Source organism: Scomber scombrus, chromosome 9 (genome assembly GCF_963691925.1).
Source record: "Scomber scombrus chromosome 9, fScoSco1.1, whole genome shotgun sequence".
NCBI lineage: Eukaryota > Metazoa > Chordata > Actinopteri > Scombriformes > Scombridae > Scomber > Scomber scombrus.
Genome location: NC_084978.1, coordinates 22,731,935 through 22,745,207, shown reverse-complemented (window position 1 = coordinate 22,745,207; position 13,273 = coordinate 22,731,935). Strand labels below are relative to the sequence as shown.

Sequence of the window (13,273 nt, the reverse complement as noted above, 5' to 3'; positions counted from 1 at the left end):
GAGCCACAGGCAAATTCAGAGGAGTTGGAATGAGAAAAACGCGGTTGAAAAGCCTCAAGGGTGAAAAAATCTTGTCAGAATACAAAAGAGGGATAAATGCAGGGTTAACAAAGAAGAAACAATTTAGACTGGCATTTCTTTTTCTCAAGCTCAGACATGGGGTTATTGTTTGGCTGGCATAATGACACCCATTATCACCCACAGAAGAATGGCTTCCCCACTGCTCTGACCAGATACTCAAAATGATGAATTTTTAAACTTTAGTGTTGACTATAAATAGTGCTTCTAGTCGCAACCTGCTATTATCTTTGTTCAGTTATTCCTCTCAATAAATTAAGATCCATTCAAAAAGAACACCAGTGTTGTTGGTAATGGTAAAGACCTGAAAGTTGAAATATTCAATGTGAGTGCATGTAGTCTATGCGTGTGCGTGTCTTGGAAAAGGTTTTGGGATGATGGGTTTAAAACAGTGTGTGTTCAGCCAGAAAAAGATAATTGGATTGTGATCCGTGGCTAATTAGAAATGCATTTAGAGTGTTTTTTGCTTTTTGTTCACATCGCCTGAGCGCCCTGATTTGCGCTCTGGTTCTTTGTTTTCTACCTCGGTTTAAAGGAGGAAGGCGCACTGGGATCAGTGGCAGCCGCTTTAAAATTCATATAGCTGTAAACCTGATGTTATATGACTGTAAGATCTGTAGGCTGTTGCTGCTGCAGAGCTTGGTTTTAAATCCCCGTGGCTTCCCCGGAGCGCAAAATCATACTGCAATCATGTAGAAGAAGAGAATATAAGTCCATCGCGGTCCCCCACGCAACAGTTATTAAGAAAGCATCTACACTAAAGCTGGTATTTGCAGTAGGCCTATAATAAATGCAAATATAACCCGTGAAGGCTTTACACGGAGTTCCAAGCGCTCCTCCTGAAGTCAATCAACAGATTGAGGGGAAGGGAAAAAATCACTCCGCCTGTTTTTTTTTTTCTTGCCAGAAAACTGAATCTGTTTGTAATGGCATAATACTTACAGGCATATGTCATGGAGAAGCTATTCCCCATCTTGACCATATCCACCTGCGGCACCAGTTTGGGGATGTCCTGGTGGTGAGAGAGGGCGAACCGAAAAACCTCATATTCGTGCGATTCGGTTGGGAACAATCCTCCTGTTGAGCAGCAAATAATCGGGAGTTAAGGTGGACACAGGGAGAGGAAAAAAAGAGCCATCATAACTTTAGGCATAAGAAGAGACATCAGGTCAAATTTAGCTGGTTTGAATGCTGAGACAAAAAGCTTTAACGCGTGTGCGCCATTCTCACCTATATTGATGTTACTTGGAAAACTTGAGGTTGAACCCAAGCACATCCCCAGTAAACTGGTGTAGAGGATGGTGAAGCTTCGCTGCATATTTCCTTTTGCATTGGCGAAGGGAAAAGAGCCGAAATCCAAGCATAGGTTTGTCCGTGTTTTTGAAGTTAAATCCCCCGCTCCTCCGCTCCTGTCGCCTCCTGTTAGAGCAGCATTTACAACGACATCGATTCAACAGCGAGACAATTATCGCAATGGCGAGAGGAGGCACCTTTCTCTCTCCTGTTTCCCCTCTCTCTGCTGATGCTCTCTTGTCCTTGGCTGCTGTTGTATGAGACGGAGAATGACTTCAGCATTAACCGCACTGCAAAAAATATGCCCGTCTTTGAAAGCTGTTGAGCCTCAATGTCAATCTAAAAATCATTGCAAATCAAAGCAACGGGTTATTTTTCTCCCACATAAAAGCTGCGAGCTGATTCCCCTTGTTTTTTTATTTGATTTTTTATTGTTGTTTGTTTGTAGGGAAATTTTGGTTCTTTAAAGAAATGTCTGAATACAAGTGCCACAGCAACAAGGCAAAGGAGAGCACATCCATCATTGATAGCCTGCAGGAAATGATAAATCGACAAATAACAAACAATCCTTATCAAACTGTTTTGCAGAGGAAACAAGTGACATTCTCTCACTCTATTGGAGGATGTCATCTGAAAAAAAAGGACATTTCTACTCTTGGCTAAATGGCTTGTTTTTTTGCAGTGTACACCCTCGGAGCGCACAAGTCCCTGAGCAGACGCACAGGATTTCGTGGCTATCCATTGACTCCCCTGCACTGCAAAAAATATCAATAGCACTATACACAACGTATTCATGATGGCTACTGTCACTTTTATTGAGGTGTAAATTATTTTTTGGATTGTATCTATTTTATTTTGAACGTCCTGTTTACTTTCTTTACATTCAACTAAATGCCACAGATTAGCAAGAAGTGATGGAAGCACAATATGGAGTTTTGTGGATCTGAAAACAATGTTTAGCCTGTGAAATTTAAAAATACACATAGGATGCAGCACAGCCACCACCAACCCAGCTTAGATGTAAATTCACACATTGTGTTACACGATCTTAAACAATTCAGTAATTAATTCACCTAATTTTTCTTGTTTCCGATGTCATGAATAAACCTTGAACCTCAGATTCCCAGCCATCATGAAGTCAATGTTAAGTCATTTTAGTGCATGAAAATAAAAAATGCAAATTTGAACATCTGCAATTTTATGACTACTGGCGACGTCCAGGTGCTGGTGAAGATCATGTGATATTATCAAAAGCCCTAAAACAGCAAATACATGAACCTTGTGATGAGATGGGTTCTCAATTGTTGCGCCCAAAAATCAAGAATTAATCTTAATTCCATCTCCCACTGCAAAATCTAATCTCTGAAGTCATTAAGCATGACACATTGTTGTAGTTGCAATGCAACACATTTAATGCATTTTGTCTGTGAACTGAATTCAGAAGAAATGCACAAGACAGCCTAAAGGACTTAAAGTATGCAGGTATTGCATTATTAAGACTTCATATGCCCTTTGAGAGAGCAGTGGAACAATGCATTTAACAAGTGCTTTTACATCCAAGTATACTTCTGGCTGTGCTGAAAATAAAGGAATATATTACCAGTTTTCCACCTTTTCGTGTGTGCCTGTCAATGTAAGCACAATCATGTCTATTTAATGTAGATGACACAAATTGATGAAGCAGATAATACTATCAGCAGCACGAAGACCAAATGTAGTTTTTACCACTTTATTGTCTGGTCTCCTGGTTACAAGTCATTTTCAGCATGGTTAAGTGATCAATTAGAGGTCTATAGACAAAATGAGTCATTCTTGCCATGACTTGGTAGCTCATACAGGATTATAAAATAAAAACAATAAAGGGCTTGTTGGCTGCATGGGAACATCTCCACCAGGGATTATACTTTGTTTCCGGTGGCCATTTAAATCACATGTATGTAAATTTGTGGACGTTTTAGAAGTGTTAAAGGTGTTCTTTAAACTTTTGTAGTTTATTATATCATTTTAGAATCCTGAATGTGCAAAAGGACTTTGGCTGTGTGTCCTCTCCCTCCTTGACACACAGTGCAGCACTGCTGAACCGCTGATAAGGAGGTGTTATGATGTAGACCATGTATTTACAGACAGCTACAGCCAATTATATCCAGAAGAAAAAGGTACATGCCCCCATGCTTCTGTACATATGGCAAAATCAATCGACAGAGGCGATATTCGCATGAGATTGATTGCAAAGCGCACTATGCTGCGATGCCCCGATGCTTGTTTAGAAAATGAAGTGTTAAATCCTGCCTTTGACACAATTAGGATTACGGATGAGCTCATTTATCAGACCAAGGCAGTGTACTTTCGTGAGTTAAAATCACTTTCCGCAGTTATTGTTTCCACAACACCAGATTAGGAGTTTATGCTGAATTACATTTCCAGTGTTTCCAATTGAGCAAAAACATTTCTGCTACTTGAGCAACAGCACAATGGAAAGTAAAAGATTATATAATTTATGAATGATGGATGGCCTATAAATATAGGCAGAATGGTCAATTTTCCCCGCCTTGGTTCAAAATGATGAGGGTTAGCACAAACATAAATGGGAAGTCATTTATTACAGTACTTCAGTCTATTCTCGCATCTTTTGGTATTTGCTTTTTGGGTGCAAGAGCACATTTGATTTATGCATATTTCTCCATCCTGTTTCATAGTGTTTATTTCAGTGTGTGTATTTGTGTGTGTTTGCCTGTGAGCCCCATGTGTAACGAGTGCCATGCAATCTTTTTTTAAATCCTGATTAATGCAAATAGATCTTAGAATAGCAGTAGTAACGATGGCTAAATATTCTATGGTGCTAAGTAGAGGAATAACAATCACAGAGGCAATAGCTTGTTGTTCTGGGTTAAAAATATCATAACCATCAGACAGACACCAGAAAAAGGAAATATACTGTCTTTTCTGTTCCTAAAGATGTCTTCATCATAGATTATAATGTGAGTGTCTGTCTGGGGTTTTTTAATAGAAGTCTATGTGAAGTGTATAATGAGACTAATCCGTCAAAATCTGCTGGTTCCACTCCAGTTTGAGTGAGGGGAAGAAAAAAAAAGAAAAACTCCCCAGCATTTTATTGCTATAATTGAGCCACCACACTTATGCTGTCAAGTACTTGTGTAGATCATACTGCTAGGGGGCAAAACTATAAAAAAAAAAAATGTTGTTGCAGAGGTGACAAAAGAGCAAAGTATGTCAAACAGGCTGAGGAGTAGATATAGATTAGCAAAATAATGTCAACCTGCCATACGTAGCGCTTTGGGAACAACAGGAACTATTGACAGTAGGGACAAACACTGGAAGGGATAATATTGGATGTGGTGCTTGCAGGATAAGGCCAAAGAAAAAAAAATCCCATCACAACACTTCATGTTAGATGATTATAGAGCTTATAGAGCTGAAAAGCTGTATTGACATCCAACTCTGCAGCTCTACAGAGATTTCAAACGTTTTAGCTCATTGTTTTGGTTTTAGTCTCCACATTTTCTCCAACAAACAGGCTCTGATAATCCAACTGTACACTAACTGCCCGGCACCAAACTGCAAGCAAAATGTGTTAGCTAGCTGGTGAGCCTAGTCAAGCATTAGCAAGCTGCAGGGACAGATATTTTTCTCAAGCATTAGTGGACACCAAAGAAAATTTTAAATATTGGCCATACTGGTAACACTCAACCAATGCTAATGTTGCTCCCTATCTACTGAATTTGATGGTAAGCAATGGTTTGCTAACACGTTAGCCATAACGAGTTAATTAGCCACCATTATAATGGTGGTTGTGCATCTAAGTGGTTTGATGATTTTCTGCCCCCTGGTCTCCAAAAAATGATGTTTTAAGTGCATACCAAATAAATTCACCTTCATTCATGTTGTTTATTGTCTGAAGAAACCTTAGACTAAACCAGGTCAACTTTTATATTTGTTGGATGTATCAGTCAATCCATTAATACAGCATGCAGAAATAAACAATTAAATATAGGCCTACTTTAGCTTTCTTTTAATTCACATTCCCACAATATCAAGCAAATACAGTAATGATTTTAGCAATATTGAGGTAAGCAACCCCCCACTCCAAAAGTTAAGGAATTCCAATATCTGTTTCCATATTTAATTCATTTGTTTCATTAATTTAATCTGATGTATGTTGTTGTATTTTCAAATGAAAACAGTTGTTTGTCAAAGTTTCTCTTAATGATGGTCTCTTCCAAGAGCTCAAAGAGGAACTAAATTCACAATGATCAATGGCCTTTAGTGTCTTATTTTTTTCTTGGCCTAGGCAGAATGTTGGTGTCAACCTTTAAAATATTGCTATCCAAACATATTATTTTTTACGTTAAATAACCCACTATGTGTAACTTAAAATGATAAAATGTAAACTGCACTTTAATTCTCCACATTTGCAGAGAAAAATGTTCAACTGAGTGACAAGTAAAAGTAATAGTTCTTTACAATATATAATTCAGTGGTGAAAGGTTGAATTATTTTCTGTCACCACAGCAAACAGAACTGCAGCTTTTATTGCTGTGGTTGGTTTGATCTCAATGTAAAACTATGACAACAATAAACTGTGAATAGCCAAGATTTTCACGCGACATTTCAAAAGTTCTATGTGATTTTCCAGTGCATTAGCCTTTGAGAACAGTACCGTGTATCAACAAGGCAGCCTGGACCAATTAAGAGGGCTACTATCTACTGTCCTCTTCTAACAAAAGACAAGAAAGCAAAGCAAAGCAAAACACAATTCATAAAGCGGTAGGGTGAAAATGATCTCCCATCTCTCTCAGTGTGTCCTAGCAGTTGCACATGGGGGGGGGGGGGGGGGGATTAATCTCCATGTCATACATAGAAATCAGTAATGGATTCTGATGGTTTTGGCTTGTTTGGCTCGCTTTATCTGCAGACTTGATTATAGCACTTGTTGACTGACTGACAGACAGTACACCAGCTTTGGACAAATGCCTGGCATTAGCACAAAATCGATAAGGAGCAGACTGGCCTGGACTCAGTGCATGCCTGATTTCTGCTCTGTACCTTAATTGGGATGAGTTATTGACATGTGGCTTAATTAGTTGACCTTATAATTGATTTAGCAGGTCTGTCCAGAGAGGAAGCATGCATTTTAGAAGTGGGAGAAGATTGGGACTTTTGAAAATACTGACAATCCCAAAGTTGTTTGAGAGTTCACATGTGTTTTGAGAAGATATTCTAAGTCCTTTATGCTCCTTTCTCACCAGTGGTTTTGAACATGTGTAAGAATAGTTCCAATTCCAAATTAGTCCATGTCTCAATGGTTTCATTTTCAAACCTACATTGCTTCCGACTGAAAGCATAAATCTTCCACAAAAAAGGGTCACAAATATTACTTTCATCTTTTTAAAAGCTATAATTTTCTAAATCATTTTTTTTTTTTTTTGCAAATGTTAATCAAATAAGAGTATATGGTGTCCTTGTTGGGGAGAATATTTACAGCAGTGTATGTTGTTCTCAAAACAAACAGCAGTGCCAGTGTCCATGGTAATGAAGAAACTTGAAATTCCGTTCAATGATATTTTGATGTATGTGTTTTAATAGTTTAGAGGGGGAATGGATGGCTTTGGCACAGAGAAACAATCAATCAATGTTTAGATTGCTTCTGGTCTTTTATGGGCTTCGTTGATAATAAAAAAAAATATATATATAAAGAATATCACCAGACACAACATTTAATTCCGTTGGTTTCCATTAATTTCCATATGATAAGAACATTGTCTTAAAATTAGGTTAGGTAGTAATTATAGTGCACATTATGTCTGCATTTTATGAAAGTAATGCTCTTGTTACATTTTTCCAATTAATCAGCAATTTCAGCTGCATCAGCACAGAATAATTATCTAACTAAAAATAAATAAATACAATAAGTCAAACATGATGTTGACTGTGACTCAATGCACATTTTAAGTATCTTACAATTGATATTACATTAAAAATGACAAAAAGAGGCTTATTTAATATTTATGTTGTAGTAAGCATATTACATATTGTTTTTAAAAAAAAATATGTACAGCAACTGTTCTGTGTATCATAGTCATAGGAAAACACTGGCATGTTGTGTTAAGGTATTTTACACCTTAGGGCAGTTTTCAATAAACAAATTATGGAAAGACATTGCAGATGGTCACACTTAATATTTGTATGTTTCAGCCTCATATACCCAATGAGGCTGTTTATACACAGGGAGCACATTCAATCAGATAATGCCAATTATCATACAGGCGTACAGTACAAAGAGAGAAACATTAAGTGGTGTGAGGCATTAATACATTCTCTTCATGCCTGTCCTTTCACTGCTGTTCAGGTGTTCTCTCTTTTTCTCTCTCTCTCTCTCCCCCTCTCTCTCCCTCTTTCTCATATGCTACCTGCATAATTGCCTTTCCCCTCCACTAGCCGCGGGGGAAGTGGAGCTCTCACAACGTTACCGTGGTAATACTGATTGATGGAGTCGATACTTGTGCGGTTCCAGAACATCGAGCATCGCCGCACACAGACATGACAAATTTCAGGGAACAAATTATAATGGCCTGCATCATGATGAATCCCCTCTGGGAAAATGGAAATATTGTGAATACCTATGAACTCATAGAGGACATAGAGCTGTACAATAGGACCAGACTCAGGGGGCTTTTGTATCCATGGTCTAGTTGTACAGACACAGGGGAAGGATGACGAAGAGGAAATTTATAGTACTGTCTAACAATGTGTAAAAGGGGAGTAAATGATTAATTAGCCAAATTTAAAATGTAGTTTTTTTTGTGTGACATGATTAGGAATTCAGTCATGCTGTCTGCAAATCCTTCCTGATTGATAGGAACTCATTGGTAGCTCTGAGGTAGTGTTGAAATAGTCACCAATGAAAACTCACCTTTTCAGAACTTCTTTTAATGTGATGAATGATGTGTTTTTTTATTAAGCATGTTGGTTTTTATGCAATATGTTTTTAGTGTTCAGTCTATGATATATGCTTTTAGTTTGTTGTTTTTCTATGATTATTTGTGCAATAAATAAATAAAGACGTGAACAACCAATTATTTAATCATTTTCATGGGCTATTGTCTAAATATATATTCAATTCACATGATTAGCTTAATTAATTGGAGAGAGAGACAGCAGTAGAGAGACAGAGTAATGTTTAAAAAAAACACCTGCAGGCACAGTGATGAGGTTGATACATGTATTCTATGCAGAGTTTATAACTATTGAAGTGGTGACACGTGTATAACTCATGTTAACAGTGCTAAAACAAAAGCAAAAGCAACAATACCACAAAGTATAAACAGTGTAGTATAATATAGTTGAGCTAGAGAAAGTCTTTCTACCAGCTGCTTTAAGGAAATTATTCCTTGAAATGAGTTATGATCACTTATGAAGCTCTACTGGGGAACCCAGAGTCTCTACTGTAACTATATCACTCCCTGAGGCTGTGTGACCTGGTGAACCAACACCTGTATCACACTATGACAATCTACCATAGATAGACTAACTCATATACTTATACTTACTATGTACAGCTGTTGCAAGTTGTGTGCATAGCAGTTTAAAGCAATTATATGCAATGGTCAAAGTCATTACGCCACCTTGGTTTAATTACAATAAACAAGTGGTACTGCATTTTTTTTTTTAAATTGTTCCACTACGAAGGATAAACATCTTGGGTTTTTTTCTCCACCATCTGCTATTGCAAGAAACATGTAATAAACAGTTCAGAAACTACGAGGAAAAACCCTCGTGTAATTTGCTTAAGTATCAGTTTCTTTAGATTTGCTAATTGCACATTACGTTGGAAGGTTGCTGATAGGTTTCAGGTGAATGTGATAGAACACCAGTAAATTTGGGAGCTGTAAATTGATATGTTACCAAACTGCCTCGCACTCTAATAATTGTAAATATCAAACCTGCTGTCTCTGTATCAATGTTCTGCCTCCGCTAACAAGCATTTAGAATCAATCAAAACAAATTAACGTTATGCGCGGCTAACAGGGTCAGCCCAAATGAGATCAGACATGCTTACAGGGACAGTCAAAGCAAAAATAAATGATTAACGGAACCTCAAGCTGTCAATCGTCCTGTCCAGTGTTTACTGCTGGAGTGCTTTTGGGAGAAGACTAAAAGTGGAAATATCTGCATACTATAATTGCTGTCTTGAGCATTTAGCCAGAGGGAGGGAGAGGAAGTATAAAAATGCACTATTGATATTGTTAACATTATTCCTGTTAGACAGGGGCCTCTAATTATTACACACAGCTGGTATCGGTGGCCTCAGAGTGAGGAAGAGGCCTTAAAAAAAAAAAAAAAACGAATAAGAAAAATTTGGATGCAATGTAATTAATTTTTATCACCGAAACCTTTGAGGCTGGTTTGAATAACCAATCTCTGCCACTTTATTCCTCTCTATCACTTTCTCTCTCTCTCTCTCTCTCTCTCTCTCTCTCTCTCACACACACACACACACACACACACACACACACACACACACACACACACACACACACACACACACACACACACACACACACACACACACACACACACACACACACACACACACACACACACACACAGGGTTCAATATCATGGCTCATGTGTTGCAGTATACATTGCAGGCGTTGGAGTTGACAGCTCTTTCCCATGAAAGCAACCACACATCACATATTTGCCCAGGGAAATCAGTGCTGGTCCAATCAATTTAGCTGTGGTCTGTGTGTGTGTGTGTGTGTGTGTGCGTGTGGCTTTACTGCCGCAGCTGCATGGGGTGCTATGAGCTCATTAAATCAACAGCTGTAATGATCCCAATCACTGCTGGATGCAGTGACTGATTCGATACTTTGCAGAGAAAGTCTTGGGAAGTGGGAGACAGGACGAGAGGTGGAAAGGTCAGTTGAGAAGTCATGGATGAGAAACAAGAGGAGAGTGGGCACAGTCAATAAACATTTCAGCAAGTATTGTAAATCTAAACACTCCCTAGCACACACCACAAGCTTAGTTAATAAAGTTCACTGACAACAGAAATCTCCAGTAAGCAGGTAAAAATTTCACCATTCCTCCAAAGCATCACTCCATGTCAAAATCATTTGGAAAGATCACACTTACTGCTTGCCTGTTAAACATTCAAGCCTCCCTGGGCACATCTCTCTGCTTTGATCATATGGTAGAGCTGTTTACAGCAACACTTAACCCTCCCCACCCCCCTCCAGGTTTCCTGTGGTTTGGGTGGAGAGTTATGATTCAATAGACGGCTGGATAGATACTGTAGCAAGTCTGCTGTTGGGCTGCTGGAGCTGTGCAGAGCAGTCAAGTATGAGTAATACAGGTGAACATCGCCACTGTTACTGGGTCAGCAAACCAGGTCTCACACACAAACACACACACACACACACACACACACACACACACACACACACACACACACACACACACACACACACACACACACACACACACACACACACACACACTGGATATATATACACAATAGGATGTCCACTTTCTTGTGCCTGTCACAACCAAAGGAGGTAATATTGCTATAATGTACTGTTACTGTATTCAATTTTTTTTACAGCATTATTCTGAAAAAGAACTTGCAGTGTATGGAGGACAGCCGTGGGTAGCCAACACTGAAAACCCAAAGAGAAAAAATGTTTTGTGATGAATCACAATTAAAAATGGATGGGGATTGTTGCAATTCAGAAAACTTTTTTTTAAAGACTACAGGAGAAATACTGAATATTAAAAGATGTGGGAAGAGTTAAGATGTAACCTGTAACCTGCTCAGGAAAACTTGTAATGTAAAACCTAGACTGACATAAATCTTAAAATATTTATGTCAGTCTATCGGTCAGTTGGTTGACCACTTTGTCTCACCATGTACAGACATTCATGACCTTTTTTTACTAGATGGATTGGCATGGTAAAAATTGTACCTCCTTAGCATCAGCATGTTAGCATTTGTCAATGTGAGCATGTCAGCATGCTGACGTTAGCATTTAGCCCAAAGCCCCACTGTGCCTTTGGCGGCATTCAGACTGACATTAGCTTTGCATGAAAAAATAAGGGAAGTGTGTTGACTCAGTGGGGCTACCAGTTCAGGGAGCTCCAGCAAAATAACGCAGTCTTCCAGCAGAAAAAGTTGAATCATGCTCAACTTTTGCAGCCAGACGCTGTGTTAGCCAATCACATTTCTGGTGGATTACTTGTAATTTACCTGCTGTTTATTATGCTATCATCTCAATGAACGATGATATATGTTATATATTATATATTGTTTAAATGGCGCATTGTTTAAAAAGGTCTCTCCTGCAAGGCAGTCATCGTGTTGCACTCGGCTGTTCACATGAAAAGTGACATAAATAGTTGTGTCATGAATGAAAAACGAGAGCTAGAGAGAGAAGTTCAAACTCTGACTCCTTTCTCACCTCCGCACAGCTGGCCAATCACTGTGTGAAGTGGGTGTGAATGTCGGCATGTCCCTTTCAGAAAGTTACAGAAATGGCCCTGCACAGCATCCCCCATCCACCATTAGAAAGGGGTGGGGGGTTTCATGGGCATTTCTACTGTCTGACAAGCATGTCTGAAGGCGTACAGAGCCACCTTAAGTACAGCCTCACGGGGCTGCTAGCATGACTGTTTCCATTTAATGAGCCCTCAGGAAATATTGAGGAGCATGGCTGTTTTATGTTATGCTGCACTTCTTTCCCCCTCTAATTTATCTTTGTTATATCTACTGTATGTTAGGTTTTTTTTATACTGCACTGTATAATCAGGTAATGAAAAAATATCTCTATGGTGTACTGCTTCATATTAAGCAGGAAGTATAATCATGTTTAAAAATGACACACTAACGCACACATTAAAATATCAAGACAGAAACATTAATAAGGAAATAAACATGGATTTAGTAATGTGTTGCTCAGTAATCTAGTACATGGTCATGATAAAAGAAAAGAAAAAAATAAGTAAGAATATAATTGGCTACTCAACCAGACATCCTTGTTTACACAACTGTGAAACCAGTCGGGCTCTTCCATGAGGTGATGAGTCCAGAATATTGACTAATGCCTACTGTGAAATGTTGAAGGGCCAAGGCTGTAGCACTGGGACTTGTTTGGAACAAACAAGGGACACAATTTAGCTCAATCCTCATAAAGTCACAAGAAAAGGGTCTATGAAGGTTTGTGAAGGTCACAGCACATTCAGGCCGCTGAGAAATCAATTTCCTTTTGAGCTAAAACATCCCTTGTGTTTTATTGACCCACATCTTTCAAGTCGCCAACCCTATTCTTCGGTCACCCCGAGTGTCTTATTGCCAAAAATGGAGTGCAGCAATGGACTATTGAATGAGGCGGAGGAGTGTGTAGCGAGTACAGTAAATGTACATCCATACCTGTTTGTGTGTACAATGAGACTGGATTATCATTTAATGCTATTAATGCTGTTAAATTTTGAATGTGCATATTCACAGTGGCTTCATGCTTGAGTGTTCACCGTTTTTTCCCCCTTTTGTGTGTGGATGCCCATGAGTGTGTGTGTGTGTGTGTGTGTGTGTGTGTGAGCATGTGTCCCAGAGTGCTGAATTTGTGCTTTGCTTTGAAGGACAGTGAAGGAGGGATGGGAAGCCAATCTGTTCCTCTGCAGATTAAGTCTCTCATTCCAGACCTCTCTTTTCTCCAAAACACCCACTATCTCCAGCGTCTGTCTTTCCCTTGCCCCCCCACCCCCTTCATCCTCACCCCCCCCCCCCCATTCTCCTCCTCCTTCATCACTCCCACCAGTTCCCCCCCTTATTGCCTCTGTATACTCTCTGTGTCTCTCTTGCTCTCTGTCAATCAGGCTACCTGCA

At 39.1% G+C, this 13,273-nt stretch overlaps 1 protein-coding gene across 4 annotated transcripts in view; it reads right to left on the bottom strand.

Annotated features, from left to right (window-relative positions):
- The window catches only part of gria1a (glutamate receptor, ionotropic, AMPA 1a), a 61,814-nt gene extending 60,418 nt beyond the window's left edge, over positions 1–1,396 (bottom strand). For all 4 annotated transcript variants that reach the window (XM_062425079.1, XM_062425080.1, XM_062425081.1 and 1 more), the window contains exons 1-2: positions 1,309–1,396; positions 1,021–1,155 (exon numbers count right to left, since the gene is read on the bottom strand). In XM_062425079.1, the coding sequence (XP_062281063.1) occupies positions 1,021–1,155; positions 1,309–1,396 (223 nt within the window). The remainder of the gene's footprint in view (positions 1–1,020; positions 1,156–1,308) is intronic.
- Between the last annotated feature and the right edge of the window lie 11,877 nt (positions 1,397–13,273).